This window comes from Nyctibius grandis, chromosome 3, assembly GCF_013368605.1.
Source record: "Nyctibius grandis isolate bNycGra1 chromosome 3, bNycGra1.pri, whole genome shotgun sequence".
Taxonomy (NCBI): domain Eukaryota; kingdom Metazoa; phylum Chordata; class Aves; order Nyctibiiformes; family Nyctibiidae; genus Nyctibius; species Nyctibius grandis.
This window is the reverse complement of record NC_090660.1, coordinates 88,035,249-88,060,090: the sequence shown is the minus strand read 5'-3', so window position 1 is coordinate 88,060,090 and position 24,842 is coordinate 88,035,249. Positions and strand designations below refer to the sequence as shown.

The 24,842-nt window shown below is 43.3% G+C and overlaps 1 protein-coding gene across 1 annotated transcript; it reads left to right on the top strand.

Moving 5' to 3' along the window:
* The first annotated feature begins 649 nt into the window (after positions 1 to 649).
* SLC30A8 (solute carrier family 30 member 8) lies at positions 650 to 24,549 on the top strand. Its single transcript, XM_068396959.1, has 8 exons — positions 650 to 729; positions 12,187 to 12,391; positions 16,270 to 16,408; positions 19,321 to 19,474; positions 19,982 to 20,171; positions 20,563 to 20,668; positions 23,284 to 23,418; positions 24,404 to 24,549. Exons 1-8 carry the CDS (start codon positions 650 to 652, stop codon positions 24,547 to 24,549), a joined length of 1,155 nt encoding a protein of 384 aa, XP_068253060.1.
* Positions 24,550 to 24,842: the final 293 nt, after the last annotated feature.

The window sequence follows — 24,842 nt, the reverse complement described above, 5'->3', positions numbered from 1 at the left end:
ATTTCAGTAACCTGTGTTGCAAACAGCAACAATAAGCCATCTCTTCTGTTTCGAACCATTAGGAGCAAATGTGCCAGGGGTAGAAATAAGTCTTTAGAGAGATCACTGAGATTAAAGAGGCTTGCGCCGAGCTGGGGTGAGGGAGATGTACTTTCCTCCCAAGCTGAGCAAGCAGAAAGGCAAACAGCGGTTTGAATGTTTCCAGGCAAATTGGGCTGTTTTAATCACCTGCCTTCTCCCTTTTCAGCATTCCCGTGTGAGCGCCTGCGTGTGCGTCGGTGTGTGCACCGCTGCGCTTGACCCTGAGCCAGCGAGTGGGAGCGCACGCACCCGCCACGTGACCGAAGAGCGTATCACAGCACCAAACATGGAGGGGAAAAAGAAAAAACAGAGGGGGAGGCCCAAAACCCCCAATCTGACACACTCAGCAAGCTGCTGTTTGGCGTGTTAGTGACGCCACCAGCACGAGGAAAGCAGCTTTCTCTCCCAGTGGGTTTACTGAGAAGATTACTAAAACCTTTTAATTTAAAAATATTTGGCAGAGATTTCTGTGTAAGTCGGGAGGACATTTTTGCCCGCATCCACTTCCAAAAGAGAAAGGAGAGTTTAAGGGGGAAAAAACCCAAGCAAAACCCCACTGACTTTCCTCATGGCTGCCAACAAGGATCTTGAAAGAGTTTGCCTTGTGGGTGAGAGGGACAACAAGAAGTACTCCTTGGCCCTAGACAGGTAACCCAATTCTGTTTCCTTCACTGCCATTGCTTTGTCTTTGAGAGCAATATGAGATGTCTGATCTGCCAACGAGCTGCTGAAGTCTAAGTACGGGGAGTTTCACAGTGCGTGCTGGGAAAATCTTTCACTACTTTCAAAATATTTTGTTTTATTTTTTTCCTTTCCAAACTTTGCTATTAAATGTTTGATGCGTGTACTAGACGGTAGCCTGATGTGTCTGCATCTGTGATGGATTGAACCAATCTACTGTTGAAGCAAGTGTCTCCTGCTATGTAGTTTATAAGCTTAGTAGATTTATTGTAGGATGCAAAACCTCATGGATTACTCTGTAATTTTAGGCTGAATTATAATAGTGCTATTGACACCATGTTTGATTCAAGGCTCCTTAATGCTTGAATGGCTAAATAATCTATTTGGTGTGAAAGAAATGTGATGCTGTTAAGGACTTAATCCTGCAAGACTTTATTCATGTGGATTGTCTATCAGACTTGAAGCTGATGTACCTCTCATGTGCCAGAGGTCCTGTGAGTAAATGCTTGCTTGAGTGAAGAAAGACCCTCTGAAAACATATGATATGCTGTAGCTTGGGTTAAAAAATGAATATAAATGTCTATCACAAAATAGGTTTGCAGTTGAACTTATTTTCATTCTTTCTCTTGACTCAGACCAGCAAATATTTTTAAAAGAAAATAGCTGCTCAGTTACAGCTTAGCACCTCTTGACATTTCCATTATCTCATTAGTTTTCAGGTTATTTATTGCTTGGCTCTCTTAAAATGCGTGGGACAGAAACTTGGCGTAACCACTGTCAGTTCAAATGGAAATCTGTCTCTCCCTGTTCTTGTACTGGGGTCACTGCCATCATATTTTAGTCATTTGAGTGTCTGGGTTATTATTTAAATATTATTACATGGCTCCATAAATATACATGACACTGTCCAAAATTACTTTTGTGGTAATATTTATATTTTAATATTATCCCATATGATTCTGCAATTCATTTTAGTTACTGAAGAACTCAGAGCTTTTTTGGTAGTTTGCAATTTTGTGGGCACAGCTTCAGCAGTTGAGGTCCTTTGGCCCCTTGCCACCTCTGGGTGCAAGGACATCTTTGAATGAACCCTTTACACAGTGCGGGAAGGGGTGCCCTGAGACAGGGATAGTTCGTAGGCTGCCTTGTGAGGAGGCCCTCATTTTCCCTGGGTCACCAGGAACAGGAGATATCCCCAGTGAGAAGAGACGTAGGGTGCACACTGGGCGAAAGAATCTCCAGCAATTCATTCTCCCATCTGAGAGCTGACTCACCTTCTGGAAGAGTCGATTTCTTTCTGATAATTATTTCTTAATTGAGGATTGAAGTTGGTTGGGGCGAATCGCTGCAACAATTGCAATTGTTGGGCTGATTGCCGCAGATATGCCTAACAGCTCCAAAGCCTGAGGGCCAGTCCCAGGAGGGCTCCACAGCAAAGGTCCTGAGATGGCTGAGTTCTGGCGGTGATAACACAGCTCACCGGGAAGAGGAAGACTTGTCTTCCAGGCATGCGGCATCTGTGCTGCCCCTCCTCTCAGCTTTTCTTGCCAGGTGAAGTTTTATTAACTGCACAGTCTAATTACTCCGTCCCTGCAATAACCAGAAATGAAGGCTGAGAGCCAGGGTCTCCCTCCTGTTTGGAAGAGCTGGCAGCTCCGGGGCAGCCCTCGCCCTGCTCCCCCTCGCAGCCCAGTGACCCGGGGAGCCAGCATGGCAGGGGGATGCAGCCTGCCGGGCTCAGGCTTGCACGGGCCATCTGTGTGCACAGCTTCAGGTGTCTTAAGCCGATCAGTAGCAATAAGCTCATCTTAGCCTGTGGTATAAATTACCACATTTTTCCATTCCCTGTGTGCAGGCTTAATGAACAGCTCTAATGCTTTCAACAGAATTTATTTTGCACACAGATTGCCTATTTCTTTGCCATTCCCCAGCCTCTTGCTTTTTAATAAATGCCATTATTGCAATACACAGGGAACAAAACTGTTTTTATCTTAACCATGTGAGTATGAAGTCTGAATATAGGCCCTGTTCCCTGTACGCAAGACTGTAGGGGAGAGTGTTTTGTACATGCCAAGAGGGTCTGTAGTCACTAGTGGGTTTGGATGCATTGAGGTCTCCCATGCCAAACCTGAAATGCTTACAAGGGGGGTGGGCTTTAACTGAGCTCTCTGAAAAACAGGTGAGCTGTAGGCTTGTAGGATAATTCAGGTTGGAAGGGAACTCAGGAGGTCTCTGGTCCAACCTCCTGCTCAAAGTGGGGTCAGTCAAGAGATCAAACAAGGTTGCACAGGGCTTTATCTGGTCTAGTCTTGAAAAAAATCTGTCAGGATGGAGACTGCATGACCTATCTGGGCAATCTGCTCCAATATTGAATTATCCTCACAGTCAATTTATTTTCCTTATATTCAGTCTGAACCTCTCTTGTTTCATTTTCTGACCCTTGTCCTCACCCTTTCTCCATGCAATAAAGCTCCACCTTCTCAATAACCTCCTTAAAAATATTGGCAGGTTGCTGTTAGGTGCCCCTGAGCCACTTCTTTTCTAGGCTGGACAAGTCCATTTCCCTCAGGGCAAGTGCTCCAGCCTTCAACCATACTGGTGGCCCTCTGCTGAACCTGTGCCAGTTTACTGATCTCTCCTGTGCTGGGGACTCCAAAACTGGACACTATATTCTAGATGTCTCAGAAGTCCGTTCCAGGTGCAGGACTTTGCATTCATCCTTGATGAATTTCGTAAGGCTCCTGTTGGCCTTTTCCTCCAGCCTGCCTATGGCAGTCTGTCCCTTCAGTGTATCATCAGCTGCACCCCCAGGTTGCCAGTATCTGTCAACTTGATCAGGGTGCACTCCACCTCCTCCTTCAGGTAATGGACAAAAATATTACAAAGGACTGGTCCCAGGACAGGACATCACTTCTCACCAGCCTCCAGGAAGGGTATGAACAATAATCATAACAGAGTCTGAAGCTGAGCACTCAGAAGTCCCTGCCTTATGCAAAAATGTTGTCTGTAAGGCATATCAAGTGAGATTCATATCGTCTCTCTTTAACTTAGTCTGAATTAGGTGTCTGAGATAGTTTTCTATGGTCTTTTTACAGTCAATGGTGGTGGTGGGAGAGTATAAATTCTCCCGACGATCAATCTCGTTACGTTATTTTTTTATTTGTTATCACCTATCTAGTGATCTACATAACCATTTATCAAAGACTAGGGAATGTCTTGACCAAATTCCTGAAGTTTCCATGAAAGAAGACAGGCCAGATGATTTTATTTCTTGCTGTCAACAGATCAGTGTAATATTGACCAGAAATATTCAATATCTTGCTTCATAAATCAGTGGCTTTGCATTAGATTGTACCAGCTACACTGTGAACTAGATTTTGCCTTCATCCAGCATGGATTTATGGATTTCTGATCATGTCCTTTATATGTCATTATAGTGGGATTTTGAATCCTCCCCCTGGGCCTCCCATCCCCCTGGGGTGAAATCGGTGTGCTCAGCTCGCTCCCTCAAATGCCTGTACACCAATGCACGCAGCATGGGGAATAAACAGGAGGAGTTAGAAATCCATGTTTGGTCGGGGGGCTATGATTTAGTGGCAATTACAGAGACTTGGTGGGACACCTCGCATGACTGGAATGTGGTCATGGATGGCTATGTCTTGTTCAGGAAAGACAGGCCACTAAGGAGAGGTGGAGGAGTTGCTCTTTATGTGAGTGAGCAGCTAGAATGTATTGAGTTCTGTCCAGGGGCGGATCAGGAGCGAGTTGAGAGTTTGTGGGTGCGAATTAAGGGGCAGGCTGGCAGGGGTGATACTGTTGTGGGTGTCTATTACAGGCCACCGGATCAGGATGAGGAGGGTGATGAGGCCTTCTACAGGCAGCTGAGAGCAGTCTCGCAATTACAGGGCCTGGTTGTCATGGGGGATTTCAACTACCCTGATATTTGCTGGGAGGCCTACTCAGCCAGCTATCCTCAGTCCAGGAGGTTCCTCCAGTGCATTGATGATAACTTTCTGATGCAAATGGTGGATGAGCCAACTAGGAGAGGAGCGCTGCTGGATCTTATCCTCACTAACAAGGAGGGTCTGGTTGAAGAGGTGAAGGTTGAGGGCAGCCTTGGTTGTAGTGACCATGAGATGGTGGAGTTCAGGATCTCATGTGGCAGGAACAGAATAGCTAGCAGAATCGCAACCCTGGACTTCAGGAGGGCCAACTTTGGCCTTTTCAAGCAATTGCTAGGGGAAATCCCATGGGACAGGGTACTAGAAGGTAAGGGGGCTCAAGATAGTTGGTTAGCATTCAAGGACTGCTTCTTCCGAGCTCAAGATCAGAGCATCCCAGCAGGTAGGAAGTCAAGAAAGGGTACCAGGAGACCTGCATGGTTAAACAGGGAACTGCTGGGCAAATTCAAGTGGAAGAAGAGGGTGTACAGATCATGGAAGGAGGGGCTGGCCACTTGGGAGGAATAGAAGTCTGTTGTCAGAGGATGTAGGGAGGCAACTAGGAAAGCTAAGGCCTCCTTGGAATTAAACCTTGCAAGAGAGGTCAAGGACAACAGAAAGGGCTTCTTCAAATACATTGCAGGTAAAGCCAACACTAGAGGCAATGTAGGCCCACTGATGAATGAGGTGGGGGTCCTGGAGACAGAGGATAAAAAGAAGGCGGAGTTACTGAATGCCTTCTTTGCCTCTGTCTATACTGCTGGAGGCTGTCCTGAGGAGCCCCGGACCCCTGAGGCCCCGGAAGAAGTCAGGATAGAGGAGGAATCTGTCTTGGTAGATGAGGGCTGGGTCAGGGACCAATTAAGCAATCTGGACGTCCATAAATCCATAGGCCCTGATGGGATGCACCCGCGGGTGCTGAGGGAGCTGGCGGAAGTCATTGCTAGGCCACTCTCCATCATCTTTGCTAAGTCGTGGGCAACGGGAGAGGTGCCTGAGGACTGGAGGAAAGCGAATGTCACTCCAGTCTTCAAAAAGGGCAAGAAGGAGGACCCGGGTAACTATAGACCGGTCAGCCTCACCTCCATCCCCGGAAAGGTGATGGAGCAGCTTGTTCTTGATGCTGTCTCTAGGCACATCAAGGATAGGGGGATCATTAGGGGCACTCAACATGGCTTCACCAAGGGGAAGTCATGCTTAACCAACTTGATAGCCTTTTATGAGGACATAACCCGGTGGATCGATGATGGTAAAGCTGTGGATGTGGTCTATCTCGATTTCAGTAAAGCGTTTGACACGGTCTCCCACAGCATCCTCGCAGCTAAACTGAGGAAGTGTGGTCTGGATGATCAGGTAGTGAGGTGGATTGTGAACTGGCTGAAGGAAAGAAGCCAGAGAGCGGTGGTCAATGGGTCAGAGTTCAGTTGGAGGCCTGTGTCTAGCGGAGTCCCTCAAGGGTCGGTACTGGGACCAGTACTATTCAATATATTCATTAATGACTTGGATGAGGGAATAGAGTGCACTGTCAGCAAGTTCGCTGATGACACAAAACTGGGAGGAGTGGCTGATGTGCCGGAAGGCTGCGCAGCCATTCAGAGGGACCTGGACAGGCTGGAGAGTTGGGCGGGGAGAAACTTAATGAAATATAACAAGGGCAAGTGTAGAGTCCTGCATCTGGGCAAGAACAACCCCATGTATGAGTACAAGTTGGGGACAGACCTGTTGGAGAGCAGCGTAGGGGAAAGGGACCTGGGGGTCCTAGTGGACAGCAGGATGACCATGAGCCAGCAATGTGCCCTTGTGGCCAAGAAGGCCAATGGCATCCTGGGGTGTATTAGAAGGGGTGTGGTTAGCAGGTCGAGATAGGTTCTCCTCCCCCTCTACTCTGCCCTGGTGAGGCCGCATCTGGAATATTGTGTCCAGTTCTGGGCCCCTCAGTTCAAGAAGGACAGGGAACTGCTAGAGAGAGTCCAGTGCAGAGCCACGAAGATGATTAAGGGGGTGGAACATCTCCCTTATGAGGAGAGGCTGAGGGAGCTGGGTCTCTTTAGCTTAGAGAAGAGGAGACTGAGGGGTGACCTCATTAATGTTTATAAATATGTAAAGGGCAAGTGTCATGAGGATGGAGCCAGGCTCTTCTCAGTGATATCCCTTGACAGGACAAGGGGCAACGGGTGCAAGCTGGAACACAGGAGGTTCCACATAAATATGAGGAAAAACTTCTTTACAGTGAGGGTAACTGAACACTGGAACAGGCTGCCCAGAGAGGTTGTGGAGTCTCCTTCTCTGGAGACATTCAAAACCCACCTGGACAGGTTCCTGTGTGATATGGTCTAGGTAATCCTGCTCCGGCAGGGGGATTGGACTAGATGATCTTTCGAGGTCCCTTCCAATCCCTAACATTCTGTGGTTCTGTGATTCTGTGAATACCATCACACAAGTGAAACTCAAGGCTTCTATTCTCAAGTCTTTTGTTTTTATTTTGTCTCTGAGAGAAGAGACAAGAAAAATAAAGGGGAGCCAATGCTGAAAGCAGGAAAGATGTAATAACCTTAGGGCTTGTCTTCATGTAAAAGTATTTAACACAGGCCATTAATGTGACCTGTAGTTAATCCTATCTATCAGTGAAGCCTTAGGCTTGTGATTGATTCCCGTCTGCCAGGCTCATACCAGTACACAAAAAGTTTGAAGTGAGCCTGGGAGATGATTTCTTCAGGTAGAGGTTGATTTTCTATAATGAGCATGTAGGGAATATTTTCTTCTTTTTCTGCCAATATGAAAACTCTTACGGGATCAGAGAGTCGTCACCAAATAACGGCTTTTCACCACCCCTTGTGCTTTGCAGACGTCAATGCTCAGGAAAACTTTAGGTGTTTCTTGTGACTTCTGAAGGGGTTTTGCTGTGAGCCCTGTGGATATGTCTCCTTTGTACTTGTACTGTACAGCTTGCCAGCTAGCTCCAGGAGCATGCAGCATTGTAGGGGACTCAGCAAAACCCATCCCATTGTTTTTGCCCTCATGTTAGGTGATATTACAACCCTGTAGGAAGGACGGTGTCTGCCCAGTACTGGTCATACGCCATCTCCATTATACCCACTTCATCTCAGAAAGAAAATTAGAACTGAGATAGTAACAGGTGTAAAACAGAAATTAAATAATTAGGACACTAGCTTAGGAAATTGATGGTTCAGGGCAATAACAATGATACATAAAATCATGAATGATGTGATGAAGGTAAACAGGGAATGGTCATTCATTATTTCTAACAATACAAGAACGAATTAAAGCATCAGGCAGACAGCTTAAGAGTAACAAAGGATGCATTATTGCTACACAAATCATAATTAAACTGTGAAACTCTCCACTTTCAAGTCAGCCAGGTTCATGGAAGAAAGATCTATAAACGGCTATTAGACACAAGCTCTGGTTCAACCACCTCCCAGCCTCCAGATTTGTGCAACCGGTGAGCAGTAGCACTCTGGATGTGTTCCTTTCTTGTACTTTGCCCTTATGTATCTCCTCATGCTCGTAATGGAGTTTGGATACTTGGCTACATGCACCTTTGGTCTAACTCAGTGCAGCTATTGTTGTACTGTTATGCAGAAGGAAATTTATGCATACATGGCCAGGCCCTCAAAATGAGACTAAATAAAATAACCATAGAACAAATTCCCATCTAGTAGGCATCTAAATGTATGCAAATATATAAATATTTGCCTTCGTTTTGTGCCCACAATAAGGAAAAGGAGAATCTGGACATCCAGGCTATAAACAGGGTCTTAAATGACTTGGAAATATTCAAGATTGGTACATCAGTTGAAATCGGAGTGGTGCCAGCATAAGGGATGCGACTATGGCTTTGATAAGTGTTTCTCTGAAGGCAGTTTCATTATCCTTTCAGGCACCAAAAATTACTATTTTCCCTTGTGAAGGAGACGATCTCCTGTGGGAAGTGCAGTGATTCCACATTTTGCTCTTTTGACTGGGGATCTCATAATGGTCTAGGAGGACGGCAATTATTCCTGTCAGCCTGCAGATCAAGGCACCCAAGAGATCAAGTGAAAATAAACAAAAGGAAGTTGCAATCAAGAGCTCTTGCTAATGATTTGTATGGAATCTGCAATATGTATTAATATCTTCTCCTTCCCCCCTTCCAGGCATGACTCAGTAGGAGCCTTTCTGTGATGTTCCCCCGACTATCTTTTTTACAAGGGAAAGAGAATTTGAAATGGGGAAAAGATTATTTTTTAATCTGGGACTCTGCTTGCAGTGTGCTGGTGCAGAGATCTGATGCTCAAAGGCTACGTCTTGCTCTAACACACTCAGAAGGGGTTTATGGTTTGACTGAGCTGATCTCTGCACCTTAAGCTTTTGATTCACGCATTTATAAAACTGTCTCTTAGATTCTTTTAATTAGGGGCAGGCTGCTCTTGGAATAAAAAAATAATGGTTACGCACAGGAGCTGGCAGGAGTCTTCCTAACTCATCAGGCCAGATGCTGCTCTGCGAGTTCAAAGGGAGCAGCGAATGCTCACCACCTCTGACAACCGGGCCACTTTTATTTAGGTACCCTTTAGACAGAAAAATGTGACATTTGTGGGTTTACGCTGTCTCTGTTTGCCTTTGCATCTGTTCAACAAGATCTGTGGGCAGTGCTTTCCTACCCCTCAGCGATACTCTGAGGTTTGGTTAGCTGATGGAGAGACTTGAAGATTAAAAAAGGGAGGGGGATCACAAAGCGACCTATTTTTCTTAACAGCAAGGAAAGGATTTGGTGGCTCAGAAATCTGCAGGGGTATTTTTGGCATCCCTGCCCTGACAGGCTGTTGAGCTGATCATGACTCATGTCATTAAGATGATTTTAACGTTCAATGCCAGCTGATGAAAGTTGAGTTAAAGGGAAATCAATTTTACATGCAAACTATAGGAAAAGCATTGGAAGTTAACTCCAGAGAGGGATCACAAGAAAGAAAAACTTGCATGCCCTGATCTCCAGGGGAGAGTGAGAGAACTACAGTATTTTATCCAGCCATCTGGAAGGAATCAATTTGTGGTACCTTCTGAGTCTAATTCATCAGGAAAATATTATACATAAGTGACACGGTGCACATAAGGAGCCTGACGAATGTAAAACTAAAGGACTGGAGAAGGACTGGCTAGCGGGGACCCTGGCTGCCAGATGGGCAGCCCATTCCCCAGACACCCCAGCTCCCATTTATTTGTTGTTGTGGGGAAAATAATGGAAAACACTGACAAAAGGACTAAGAAAATTCACTGTCTCCAGGCATCAGGCATTAAATCTGACCAGTTGCTCTTTCACGCAAGCTCCTCACATACAGGGGGAAACGGTCGCCCCCTCTGAGCAAACAGAGACCACATGCTAACCTGGCTGGGAAACAAGCTGACTCAGGGGAACATGTTGCATCCTTGGAACATCTCAATAATATTTACAAAACCAAAACCACGCTATTTATCTACAGTTGCAGGGCTTGGCTGCCAAGGTGGGTCAGCTCTTCTCCTTTCTCCAGTACCTCCAGTGGTGCTGATGAACACAAGGAGGGGTCAAGGCATCCACAGCTCTCTGTCTGCCTTTGCCTCTCACCCATCGGTGGGTGAGGGCTGCGGGGCACCTGGCAGGATTTCAGACCCGCTGAGCAACTGCAGCCCCCTCAGGCTGCCCAAAAAGGCAGCTGGAAAAAGCTTGTGATTTCAGTGCCATTTTTTTCTTGACATCAGTTGCAGATTGGCAACCACCTGCATGATTTCTTCCCAGCAAGATTTTAGGCATGTTGACACTTCCATAAACAGTGCAGAAACACTACAGAAAGTTGCCAAGATCCATGTACTTCACAGAATTACAGAATCACAGAATGGTTGGAGTTGGAAGGGACCTCTGGAGATCATCTAGTCCAACCCCCTGCCACAGCAAGTTCACCCAGAGTATGTTGCACAGGGTCGCATCCAGGCAGGTTTTGAATATCTCCAGAGAAGGAGACTCTACAGCCTCCCTGGGCAGCCTGTTCCAGTGCTTTGTCACCCTCAAAGTAAAGAAGTTTTTCCTCAACTTTTCCTTCCCTGAGCACAGGTCTCCTTCCTGCAACTGAAGAAACAATTCTTCCTGGTCCCAAAGGGAAGTCCTTATTCAGAATGGGGAAAAGAGGCTGTTATTACTGGGGGCAGCTAAGCCCAGACCTACATCATGCCCCCAGGCTAATTTCCAACTTGGAAACAGCAGTGGAGTTTGCTGCGAGCCCAGCTAGGCTTCTGGACTACAGCCCTGCACACACAGATCTCAAATAGCTGTAACAGATGGTTATATACATGTTATGTACATGCATCTGGGCAGAATTTGCCTTTTGATGCCACAGTGCACTCCCACAAGTCTCAGTACACAGCAGAGGATGTTTTACCAATGGGTGTATCACGATAGCAGCAGCTGTGGCAACAAATGTTGTATTTGGAGAGACATAACGGTTTTCAGTCAAGGCTCCTGGGACAGGGTTTAGTGGTTTTTTTTTGCCATTTGGTCTCTTCTCAGTTGAGAGATAAGGAGGAGGGAACGTCCTTGCTTACCAAACCACCTTGGGGCCTCCTGGAATAAACTGGGGGAGTCTCTGGGCTGCTCTAGTGAAAGCACCAGATGTCATGGTCATCCAGGAGCTCCCAGAGATGCAATGCAATATGCTCGGCCCCAGACCTCTCTATCCTATCCCATATTTCCTATGCAGGAGCCCTGAGAAGGTCAACACTGAGGTTTGTGGCAGATCAGATCTGGCTGGGAAATCACCTTGTGATGGAGCGATGCTCAAAGAGCCACTTCTGCTGAACTTCTTGCCCTTCTATGAAATCAATGGCACAAAAGGGTCAGCGTACTATGGAGAATTGATTTATTTGATTTTTTAAGTGCCTTTGAAAGTGTTTTGGCTAATATTTTCTATGCTCAGGCCCTGCTGGAAGATTGATCGTTTTTGTATAAATGTGGAAATTTGAGATAAAATAGTTCTGCATGCAAAGAGAGGAGAGAAATATCTTTAGTCAATTATATTTGAGAAAGAGAAGATTTCTTTTTAATAGTCTTCCTGACAAAGCTTTTGTCAATAAAAAAACTGAAATTTTCTGTAGAATTGTCTCCATGCTATGCTGAATTTGGTTACTATTTGCATGAGGTACAACTTTTTGAAAATCATATGGCATGCATAAAATACACAGCCTAAGAAAGTCACCCTGTGCTTCATAAACTGCTAAATGATGTAGGAGAGCCCAAAGAGCTGGGACACACAGCCAGAGCAGTCATTTCATGTGCACCTCCCTCCTGCAGAGCCCTGCTTGGTGAGCAAGCGTCTTCTATGACCTGCTCCGCTGTTCCCAAAGCTGCTTTTATCTTTCAAAAGCATTAATTACGTAGTTTCTGAGGCTGCAGGACTAGATGCCCAAATAATCAAGGTTTTTCTTTTTTAACCTTCTGTTTCTTTCAATCCCGAAGGATGAGCTGGCATCGGAAGAATTTAAATGAAGAGAGGCAGCAGCAGGAAGCAGAAGATACTGAAGCTAATCCAGTGTATCACTGTCACGGCTACTCACAGGCCTATGAGAACAGAAAAAGGGAGCAGCATCAAGCCAGGAGGAAGCTCTGTGTAGCATCAGTTATTTGCATCTTCTTCGTGATTGCTGAGATTACAGGGGAGTATGTTTGCTCAAAGAGAGTTCAGCCTGGTGCCCAGCACAGCTGTATTCATGCCCTTTTGTATGCACTCTGACTGCAGGGACCCATGATGCACAGAGGTGAACCCACTTGGGATAAAATAAGTCTCCTTTCTCCCCAGTCTTTAAAAGAATTGTGGGGTTTTTTAAGTGAAATTATCAAAATATGTTCATATATTCATTTAAGAATTGCATCTGGGCAGGTATACAAAGACCAGTTAATGGTCTGAACTGTTCTCCTAAATCTTTAAGCTCAGCTAAAAGTGGCTAGCATGTCTTAGCATCATGTCACAAAAGGTTTCTAATAAATTGGGTTACATTTTTTTTGAAAAGATTAAAAGATTTTACATGTTTATCCAGGCCAATGAGACTTCAGCACTGATGAAGGCTGCTAGTAGCAGGATATGATATTAAATGCAGCAGTCTTTACAAAATCCAGGGAAATCCAGGGCCAGATTCACCATCTGCTTTTCTTCAGTTAAGTCAATGTATTTATACCAGGGCACGTTTATCTTTTCAGATGGCCTGCTGGTGTGTCTCTGGATCAATGGAAGATTATTCCCCTGTCTAATTAGCTTTCACTTCTGGACCCATCCTACAGTATCCAACATAATATTTGGCTCACTCATAGAGCATTAGCTTTCGTTTTGTCCCACTGATCTGCTCTGCACGGCATCTGTTCCTAGCTTTTTAATTTCCCCTTCTCCGCAGTGAGGTGAGGTAGGTAAAGCATGAGGAATCCCACAGACTTTTGCCACAGGTGCCCCAGGGGATGTAACAAAAATCAGCCAGGAAGGCCTCTGAAACCTGTATTTTCCCAGCTTCAGCATCTCCGGAGCCCCAAGAAAATGAAATAGAAAGGTTTTGTCTTCCCCACAGGTGAGAAGTGGAGGCACTGAAAGAGCTGCTGCGTTTCTGCCTTCTCCCCTGGCTGCCAAACCCAGCAGGGACTTCTCCAACTCTTCCCTTCCATGCGCTTCATCTGCATGAAGCCCCGTTGTTTGTAGGTCATGTGCATTTCTCCCATGAAAACCAGTGCACACCACTAATCTCCATGCAGTAATTCCCAGTGCCAGAAGTAATGCATTATTAATAAAACCATGTAATCAGTAGTCTTCAGTCTGGTGAATGCCGCAATGCTAGAGGATAATTGGAAGGACAGATGATATGTTAACTAAATGTTTCAATTTGCTTAATGAATCATACAGCTTTTTTTGCAGTGACAGCTTAAGTAACAAGCTTGAAGACCATTTTGCTTCAGACCATTAAACTTTGACAAACCAGTTATTAACTGCAGTTACAGACAGGAGTCTATGGAGATTTTTGTAATTATGAACCATAGATTTAATTTTTTTAATCGTTAGGCTAGACTGCCTATGGCTGATGATTGACCACTGAGTGACTGACAATTTCTACTGCTTTGTGGTATACAAAGTTATAAACATTCATTGTAGGTAACAAGTCATAAAGGCCACTTGTTGGGAGTATTGATACAAAGCAATAAAAGCCTATATCTATTACACAGGCTTTACTCTTGAAAATAAAGAATATGTTCACCTTCCTTCTTCTCTTAAGGGCAAACAGCTTCCATGGACGTTATTATGCTAAACAGAAGAAACAAAGCTGCATCACTCTCAAAGAGGTTGAAAAGTTGCACTTCTTTGAATCCCTAGATCTTTCCTGTGGTGTTTTTGCTCAAACCATCTGTGCTGGCCCTTACTGATCTCCCAAAAGGGGCACTGTTGGCTGAGCCTGATACACCAACTGTCTCCGAAAGACAATTATCTTCTTCTAATATAGATCCATCACAATCTCCATAGATTTGGAGATATCAGTCAAACTGATGACACCCTATGTACATTCCTGATATAAAAGTACTTTCCAAGGATTTTTAGTGGCTAAGGACCAAATGTGGATTTCAAAAAGTACTTTATTTCCATTTGGGCACTAGAATGAGAGACAAACCCAGCATGTATCATCATGTCAAAAAGGAATATAAAGATTTGACCAGGGTGCTAAGATAAGCAGACTGAGATCTCAGAAACTCACACAAGGCATTAGCTATCCCAGCAATACATAAAATAATAATTTGCCAATATTTTTCAAAGATGGCAGGCTAGAAGAAAGATTTGGTAATGCTGTCGCACAGAACATGGAAATACAGTATCTGCAATGCAATAGGGTTTTGCAGGCAGCTTGTGCTCTACATATTTGTTTGCTGAAAGATAGCTGATGCCTTGGTCGTTAACATCTGTGCGCTGCCAGACAAGCCTGCTTCCCTCTGCTGTGCAAAATTACTACCCACTTAGGAAACCCCTCTGCAAACAGTGAAAGTCTAGGAGCTGTGTCATGACCAAATAATATATGTGCATTTACATCTGCTCATCTTCTGGGAAATCCCCATTCTGTTGAATTTTTCATTTTACTGCAAGGAATGAGATGCTCCCAAATTCTGCAGTCATGCCTGCTCCCTTTTGGGAAGCAACTTTCAGGCAGCTGTAAATGGGATGTATAGGAAGGCAACAGAAAAAAAGTAATGTATGCCCTATATGTGCAATATGCATTCTTCTCCTGTGGTGACAAACCATACAGTATTAGGTATTCTAATCTAAAATCTGCATATAGGAGGAAATTAAACAGACAGTCTATCCTGCGGGCATGAAGACTTTCTATCTAAAAGAAAACAAAAGATGTGCCTACATGTCCCTTTGGCAGTGGTATCTTGCCAAAGGTTTGAATGAGGCCTTTTACAATGTTTTTCAGGATTCATGTGGGTTGTGGTCGGGAAAAACAGGTGAGCTGAAATAAATTGAATGACTGAAGAAGGATGGAAGTTATATTGCTGAATGCAGAAACTAGATGTTTTGGCTCTATTATTTCACATTTCCATTCTTCCGTGTTTCCACTCTGATGAAAAGATTCCCCTGCTATAGCAAGTTGGCAGGACAGCTTCCTGCCTGTGATCCTTGTCTTTTCCTGCAGCCACCGGCAGCTGGAGTAGTTTAGAGAAATCTTTCAGTTTCTTTGGATTTGCCTTTAGCCCTGAGACATGGTTAAAAGAATTTGGCAAAATAATATTTGGCTTACTGGGGAAAAGAAATGTGGTTTCAGATAGCCTAAAATGGCTTGGGTTCTTTTTTTTCAGAATTCACATGAAACCAAAACCCCGCAAATTAAAATGACATTCAGCCACATTTTTCCAGCTCTAGCAGCAAAATTAAATCATGCATTACAGATACAAAATGATAGATTAGTCCTGCAAACAGAACATTTTTCTCTATGCCTTCATCAAAATGGTCGGTCGTTTATCACAGCTCTTCTACTGGGACCTTTCCTTTTACTCCCTTTTTAGTGTTGCCTGTGACAAATAAACAGTCATGCATCTAGCCGTCCAAAACTCAGGAAGAACATGCGTATTTTCCTATAACAAATAGAGAATTAATCCCATAAACTAAGTCTCTGAGTTTTTGTACATACACAAAAATATCAGTGATCTGTGAAGAGACAGTGGGAGGATACTGGAAATGTGATCCCTAATACTGCTTTTCACCAAGAAATCTGATACTAAAATAGTCACAGTAAAACAGTTTAATAGTAATAAAACCACAGCACTAATATATCACTCTTACTGTCCTTAGGACTCTCTCTAGGACAAAGAAAATTACCTTCTTTCTATTACATACTTTCACTGCATGAATGAGGTACAAATGAAATTATCTTTGAAGAGTTTTAAGACATGTCTATGATCAATGAAAACTGAATGTCCCCTTTGATACACAACAAAGCAGGTCTCAAGTTTGATCTGGTCGACTCAAACTTCTGATCAGAGCCGTGATACAGATGTGTGTTTCACACAGGTGGGCAGATCGCTGGGAGCCTGGCGGTAATCACCGATGCGGCACACATCCTGGTGGACCTGACAAGCTTCCTGATCAGCCTCTTCTCGCTGTGGCTTGCCTCCAAATCTCCCACCAAGCAGTTAACTTTTGGGTGGTACCGAGCAGGTAGCAGAAGTGTCACAGTATGAACATGTGGAGTGGGAAAGGGAAATCATCACAGCCAGGCACTGGAAAATGTGCTGATGTCCAACACAGGTCTGCAGATATTTAGAGACAGCACACTAATGTTCTCAAAGCCCCCAGGACACATGACAGACAGAGCAAGATAGTGAGTTTCAAAGAAGCAAAAAGCACAGTCATCTCTTATCTACAAATGTGTCTTTCAGTTTATTATTTAATATAGTTTTGGGCTGGTGCTAGCTTTGTCTGAGATAACAGCAACTTCTCTCAGTGACTGAAGCGTGAGGAGGACTGAGGTGTCAGTGTATCTCAAATGGCTCTAAACACCTATGCACCTGAACTGAGGACTCATGATAAATGCTTCAAGGATGTTCAATATGAAGGTCCCAAAGCAGCTTCTGACTCAGGAAGTCTGCAGGCTAAGGTTGCCTGTAGCTGCAGAATGTACCAGAGAAGACATATGCCATACTCGTCCTGTCTTTATATTACTCCCTAAGTATATTCTACCAACACTGCTGGAAACAGGCTGCTGGTTGAGGTTTAGCATGACTGAAGCATGGCTGGTGTTATGTTGCCAACACACAGCTGAATTTTGCAACCTTAGCAAGCTGCTACTTACCACCAGTTGATCCATAATTACTTTTTGTGTGTATGCTCCCTTAGCCTGGGAAGAAATGAAAGTGAAAGTGAGACTTCTGTCTTGCTCACGAGCAGATGTAGACAGGTTCAATCATTGTATGTAACTTCACTCTCAGTCTGTGTTAGATTTTTTATTTTTTTGTCATTGCAATGCAGAACTTCAAACTCCATCATTTATTGCCTTTTTACCCTGGTAGCAAAGAGAGCCCTGCATCAAATGTCAGTGCCTATTTAATTGCATTCCATGATAGTTATCCTGTTTCTTGTTTATTTTCCCAGCTATATTTCCGGTTTAATATGCAGGTGGGTGCCTTAATAGAGTAGCTGAGGGCGGTAAGGTGGGTGGCAGAGTCCCTGTGCGCTGACTACCAAAGTCTTGCAGCTGCAGCCCTCCGTGACACTGGAAGCTGATTTTTCACTGTTTTTCTCAGACTGATAGATAGGATTTGTCATGTAAAGACTGTATATGACTGGGCTCAGGTTTGCAGGAACCATCTGAATGCCTCCTGTCTTCTAAGCCAGAATCAGGCAGCAGAATCAGTCAAGACAGCAGCTCAACACAATCCTTTGAGTGTGCAGCTACTTTCAACAACACAGCTAGAAGCACAATATTGAATGAGACTGATAGTATGAACCAGACCTACTTCCAGGTCAGAGAGCTCTCTTCGATTTCTTTATCTCTGGTATGATCCAGAGCTTTCCAAGCAGTCTTATACTATTGTATTATACTATTGTACTCTGTTAGTGCTTGTGGTTTTGAAGAAATTTAACTGAGAACATATTGAGTAAAGCATTTAGTACTACTGAACTGGTCTGTAAGCTTAGCTAAACTTTTGCTAACATGCTACACTGAAAAGTTATATGTATTTTCACCTGTGTAGGTAAAGATGACCTCTAACATATTCAGTTGTGGAGTATATGCACATACGCACATAGACACTCATGCAGGTGTTCCCAAAAGCTGTTGGCTCCTTTCATGCCAGTGATAGCACAGCCATCAACACCTTCAGTTGGGCCAAGTTTGTAGGGTTTAAACCTGTAACTTGCAGAAAATATAAACACCAGGTATGCTTTATTTAGCTTCTTTCTATCTACTTTTAAGCAAAACTAGATTTCCCTGTCAGTGCACTTTCATTTGTTATTTGTCAGTTTTAGACAAAATGGTTATTTTGATAAGCATCTGAAGCTTGGACTGCTGCAAAAGCTGTGACCCTCATAAAAATATATTCAAAATCATAAGCTGAGTTTCAGCTGCTTTCATGAACTGGCAGTGGAGGTCTGTGCAAGTGCTTTGCTCTTTCTGGCTATCTACTGCCTTTCACTTTACTGTGAACTTTCATTTTCCTTGGTATTGTGCTCATAAAGTGCCACATTTACCCATTCAAGACACATGGCAATTACTAGTCCCACATCCTATTAAAAACATGTTGCGCATTCATACAAACATCCCTGGACCTTGCTTATGGCAGTGCAATAAAAGGTGGCCTTGGGGACTGCATTTATTTGAGCCCAAGTCAAAGCCAATAGAGACAAAATTAAATTTTGCTGCCCCAGGGAAAAAATAACTTCTTTTGTCCTCATCACCACTGGTGGCACAAAAATGATTTTATGGCATTGGCAGGATGAGTCCCAGGAGAGAGAAAGGAGAGGTTTTGCTGGCAGGACCTTGTTGAGGGCTGTCACTGCTCTTCTGAAGTGTGAAGTGATGAGAGGTGTGCAGAAATGAGGGAGGCTGTTGTAGGGGGATTATGTCTGCCAGTGGGTTTGGGTGAGCCATGCCTCTCTCCTTCCCTCTGCTCCCGTGACCAAGATGATAATCTTTTTGGGGAAGAAGAGCTTTTTCCTGGGGTCCTCACACTGTCCTGGCAACTACTTAAGGTGTGAAAGAATTGCTTTTTTATCCTTCCTTACCTTTACAGCTCCTTTTGCTGCTCCCAAAACTCCCCAAACAATCTTTTTCATCACCCCGACTTTTCCAAATGCTGCATGAACTCAACACTGGAAAGGGGACAAAAGTAAAAGCAAGTAGAACAGGGTTAGGCCACCATATGCATAGGGCTGCCCTGGGCAGCCACCAGATTTGCTATGACCAGAAACGGTTTTGGCCCATTGTCTGTGAGCATCAAGGCTGCCAACACACAAGAAGTAACTCTCCTGTCTATAAAGCTCACAAACCTAGAACCATTAACACCAATCTCTTAAAACTTCTTGCATTTCAGTTACAACTCCTGTTAAAATCAGATTGTTTTAATTCCTAGAAATTCTAGGTGCTTTGATGTCTATGATAATCGTTTGGATGGTGACTGGTGTGTTGACATATTTGGCTAGCATGAGGCTGCTACACCCTGATTATGATATTGATACTACGGTGATGCTCATCACCTCTGCTTGTGCCGTGCTTGCCAACACCCTGTAAGTTACTTTGTTTGCCTCTCTATATAACTTTTGAACCTTGTATCTACTGCTATATTTCAATTAAAAATGATAGAGAGATATTGGCCTCAAAAATATTGTTTGAGTTTCATGAGAATATGGAACGGGGTTGAGAAGAGAGATCCTGCTTCTCATTGAAGGCTGCAGTCGCTCTCCTCCTAGCTGCCACACTGGAAAGGGAAATTATGAATGCACAAACTCCAGGAAAAGATTAATATCCATCTCACTTTTTTTAGATGTCAGAATATTCAAGAACTCTATAGAAAAGGAGGCCCCATTAATTCCCCTGTTCAGAGACTTCCTTGTTTGTATGCAAAACACTGAAACACCTAGGAATTATCTGCTCAGCCCCTCTGTATTTTAACCTAATGTGTCTGATTTTACTGTTTAGCATTTGGAAGTGAGAGTGGTGATGATGTGAGTGGCATCACTGCTTTTAGACATGCAATAACCCCACTGACATTTGCAGCTTTACATCTCTTGCAGACTAAGCCTGATTCTGCACCAGACCGGCCACGGGCACAGCCATGGGGCACAAGCCAGGGAACACATGTCAGCCTCTCCGGAGAAGCCAGTTCTGAGCAATGCCAGTCTCCGGGCAGCCCTTGTGCACACCGTTGGAGATCTCTTCCAGAGTATTAGTGTGCTAATTAGTGCACTTATCATCTTCTTTAAGGTTGGTTTTGTTAGTTCACTTCTTAGTTCCTTGTAGTTAAGCATAACAGTTATTTTCATACTGGTAATAGGTAATATGTAAATATTTTCTCTGTCTTAATGGCATACATTGTAATTTAGTCAAAGACAGTTATTCTTGGGAATTGAAATGACTGTTGAGAGTGTAACACTTGCTTCTTGGTGTTTCAACTGCAAGGAGGATACTTCCATGTCTCTTTCTTTGTCTGTAATGCCTTCATTCCCTGTGCTGCGGCTCCCTAACTGGCAAAGGAGGTCAGCACTGATTCTGTACTACATGAACGGAATATATTATTCTTTGACATTAACTAATTAAAAATGGCAATAACCAACAGTAATGACATTAACAAAGTGATGTGTTCATATTTTTCTAGCCAGAATACAAAATAGCTGACCCAATCTGCACATTTGTGTTTTCCATCTTTGTTTTGGCAACCACCATCACCATTTTAAAGGATATTTTGATTGTGTTAATGGAAGGTAGGACCTGATTCCAGAATCAATACAGTTATATTTTGTTTTTTTCTCTCCTTTTCTCCATAACACTTATACTCGTTGACATAAGTATAATAGCACACTTCTGTATCAGTTTCCAATATTCTCGTAACTCTGATCGTACTTTAATCCTAATTACAATTTTAATCACAACTGTTTTCTACCATTGCACTAGAAGATTTATACATATGCCAGTTTTCATAAAAATCTGTGTACTGATGTTTTGCTAATGAGCTTCCCAATGTATTCCTAAAATTAAGTTGCTTTTGTTTGTCGCATGTGCAGCATTGCTTTTTATCACCCCTTTGGCCTATGAGATGTCTACTCGCTTTGTTCATTGTGTAATTCCCTTACCCATGTGAAATACAAGACTTTGCCAAAAAAAAAGACCAAAGAAAAGAAAAAGCCTGTGCTTTGAACTGTATCTGTGAAATAGGCTGAGTGCAAGGGGCAGAAGTTTAAAAGATTTTTAGCTACGCCAGTCCAGGAAAGCAAGCCAATAGAGTTTTCCAGTCCTGTTCAGGTGCAAGGGAATATACAATCCTCAGCACATCAGCAGCAAGAAGAACCAGGCTTAGCAATATTTAATCCTGTCAGCTATGAGCCTGAACATTTGATTTGCAAGGCCAAATGACTTGAGCAGTCATACATGCATGGTTTTGCCTTCCTTACACTGAATAATATAATGCAATCTCTTTCTCAACTATGAAGACATAAGGATTAAAGGGAAAAGTAGCTCTAACTGTGTAGGTTTTTAATGGATATGAGTTACCCAGTGTGAAAATTTCCAATATTGTTTTACAGTAAAGCTTCATTCTAGGGTTGGTTTGCATTCAGTGATTTTGAGATAGAGATACATTTGTGTAGAAGTGTACCTAGACAGAGTGCAGCAATTGACTGTATCTTGACTGCCAAAAAATCAGAAGACCTCTTGATTACTGAAAAAAATCAAACTACCAGGAAGGCCTGGGAGCCCCTGACACTTAGGGGTCTCTTTCTCAGAGCAGTGATTCCCAGCTTGTGCTGACATGCAAAAAATGGCAGTGCTCTGTTCCCCTCCGCAGCAAGCCCTTTTACGCTGTCTTTCTGGGGAGGTCTCTGAAGCCAGTCTCCTACTCCTAAGTAGCCTCCTAAGAATTTGCTAAAGCAAAATTCGATATTGAAGCTGGTATTGGAGGTGGCTCTTACCCTGTGAACCCAGCCTGTCCCGGGGTGTCAGCCCAGCAGTGGAGAAGCCCATGCCTGTGACTGACTGTGTCATGCAGCCACTGACTGTCCATGGTTTTCTCTAAAGAGCATGTGCATGTCAGCATCATATTCTACTAAGTCAGTACTCCATACCGTTCTTGTAATAAATGGATAGGACAAAGCATACAATACTGAGGTCATTAACGATTACAAATAATTATCAGTTATGGTATGAAAGACAATTAACCAATACTGTGCTTATCATTATTATACTTCATAACTGGTGGCATTAAAAATACTTTTCAGTTTACTCATCCAAGTGAAGCATGATGAGCATAGCTGTTCAGGTGGGCATAGAGGTGTATTTCCAAACTCCCATGTCTCACTCCAGGGAAGATCTGGAGTAGGTAAATTCCTTGGTCAAATTTGGATTTAGATTAAACTCTGAATTTCATGTTGCAACTCACCCTATCACAACTGTCCTCACTCTGAATGAGGGTCATCATAGAATCATAGACTCACAGAATGGTTTGGGTTGGAAGGGACCTTAAAGATCATCTAGTTCCAACCCCCCTGCCATGGGCAAGGACACCTCCCACTAAACCAGGTTCCTCAAAGCCCCATCCTACCTGGCCTTGAACACTGCCAGGGAGGGGGCATCCACACCTCTGGGCAACTGGTTCCAGTGTCTCACCGCCCTCACAGTAAAGAATTTCTTCCTGATGTCTAATCTAAATCTACCCTCTTTCAGTTTAAAGCTGTTACGCCTCATCGTATCACTACACTTGCTGATGAATAGTCCCCATCTTTCCTGTAGGCCTCCTTAAAGTAGTGGAAGGCTGCTATAAGGTCTCCCCGGAGCCTTCTCTTCTCCAGGCCAAATAACCCCATCATCATCTTTTGTAAGAAGGCTCATCTAGGAAAACAAGCACTGATCTACTCATTAACTAGACCTGGGATCTCATCTCTTCTAAGATTCCTGAGTCAAACCATTTTAATGTTTGTGTTTGCCTTCCCCTCTCTGCTAAACAGATGCTTCTCTATTGTGTAAATGTATTGAGGACAGAATCCCTCAGAGGTGCTCAGGTGATGGCATAAAATCTGCACTCACAAAAGCTGCTGGTGCAAAACTGTGACATGATCTGGCTAAACATCTCACTTCCCTATGTAAACCAGACCCTCTGAGTATTTCCTAATACATGGATGAGTCTCATTCTTCTATGGAGAAGTATAAAACAAGGGATAGGATTAAATTTCACAGTGAATTTTGAAATAGACAGGCTTTCCAAAGCATTGAATATTTTTATAAAAATTATTCATCTAACTGAATAACGGTTATGATGCATTTTCCTTTAATGATCATCATTCTTCTCTCTTCAAAATATGTTTTTTCCCCAATTTCTTTTTTTAAGGAACAACAAAAGGACTTGCTTATGATGCAGTGAAAGCAAGAATTTTAGCAGTTGAGAAAGTGGAGTCTGTTCACAACCTTCAGCTTTGGTCTCTGACAATGAATCAAACTATTCTTTCTGCTCATGTTGCCACAGGTCAGTAAATTTCTGTAAACAAGGAGTAAGTATTCAGCTGCTGCCTAGTAAAAGTCAGTCCCTCCTGATTGGGATACAATGACTGTATATCTGTTGCTTGTTAAAACAAATGTCATCATTTTGTTGGAAAAATACGAACAGCAAAAAAGTTTTCAAATCCTCCTCCCAGAAATCTTGCCAAAACAACAGGGACCGCTACTTTGCCTAAAACTAATTTTGGATATTTTAAATAAATTAGAAGAATTAGACTCAGGCTGGATTTTTCTCACAATATCAAATAGATTTTGGAGTGGATTTGTCAAACTTGAAAACTGTTGATCCCTGTAAGTAAAACTTACAGGGCAAATCTGCATTCCTGATCCATCTCCAGCTGTAAAACACTCTTTAAAACGTAGTTTGGAGCATAGAGGTAACTCCAGGGGAATGGTTCATCTTTAAAAATATTTTTTAAAAGGTAGTCCATATCCCTGTTGACAAATTGTCCACTACCCCAATCAATTTTCTTGTTCATCAGTTTGCTTTGTACATTTAAGGTTTATTTAAGAGAAAACTTCCATCTGTGTTTGGCCAGGAATGGGTTCAGAGGCAAAGTCCTTCAGGGAGTCCCCGCTTCCCAAAAAGAGTGGGTCTATCAGCCATCCGAATCAGTGGGCACTGTTGCTACTCCCTGACTGGATGAACTAATCTTTATTAAGTATTCCTGCTTTCCTCCACTCGTCTGCCAAACTGAATTTCTTTGGTGCTTAAACTTAGCTCAGCTCTTGCCAAAATTGCATATTCCGACCACATTTGAAGGAACAAACTTTTGCTGACATGCAAGTTCCTGAAAGGAGGATAAAAAGGACAAGAAACACTTCTCAAAACAAGCTTCTTTTTAGAAGTTGCCAGGCTGTTTGCAAATAGTTTCTGTCAGTAATCACTTACTCTTCTTAATTAAAGTATTATATTGTATGAAATTTTATTATTTTCTACTTGCTATCTATAGCCGACACAGCAGACAGCCAGAAGATTTTGAGAGGTATTACCCAAGCCCTGTTTGAGCACTACAGCTTCTACTCCATCACCATTCAGATTGAATCGGGAGAGGATCAGAAACGAGACTGCGTCTTCTGTCAAGAGCCCAGGGATTAAGGGAGCAGTATGCTATGCAAAATAACGATCACCCCTGTTACAAGTCAATGGAGACTATATGTGCTGGTTGTATGTAATTGATTAACAACAAATGGTAATTAACTGAAGAGCCCTGCCATAGAGCAATGCATGGACCTTTGTTTGTTGGTACCATCTACCAGGAGAGAACATGTATTAGGTCCATCCATCAGCTTGATTACCTGTCCGTCAACAGTTACTTTCAATTACTAGAGAAAGTATCCAAATTATTCTTGACTAGAGTGGCAGACTGGCACTAAAGCAGCACTTAAGAG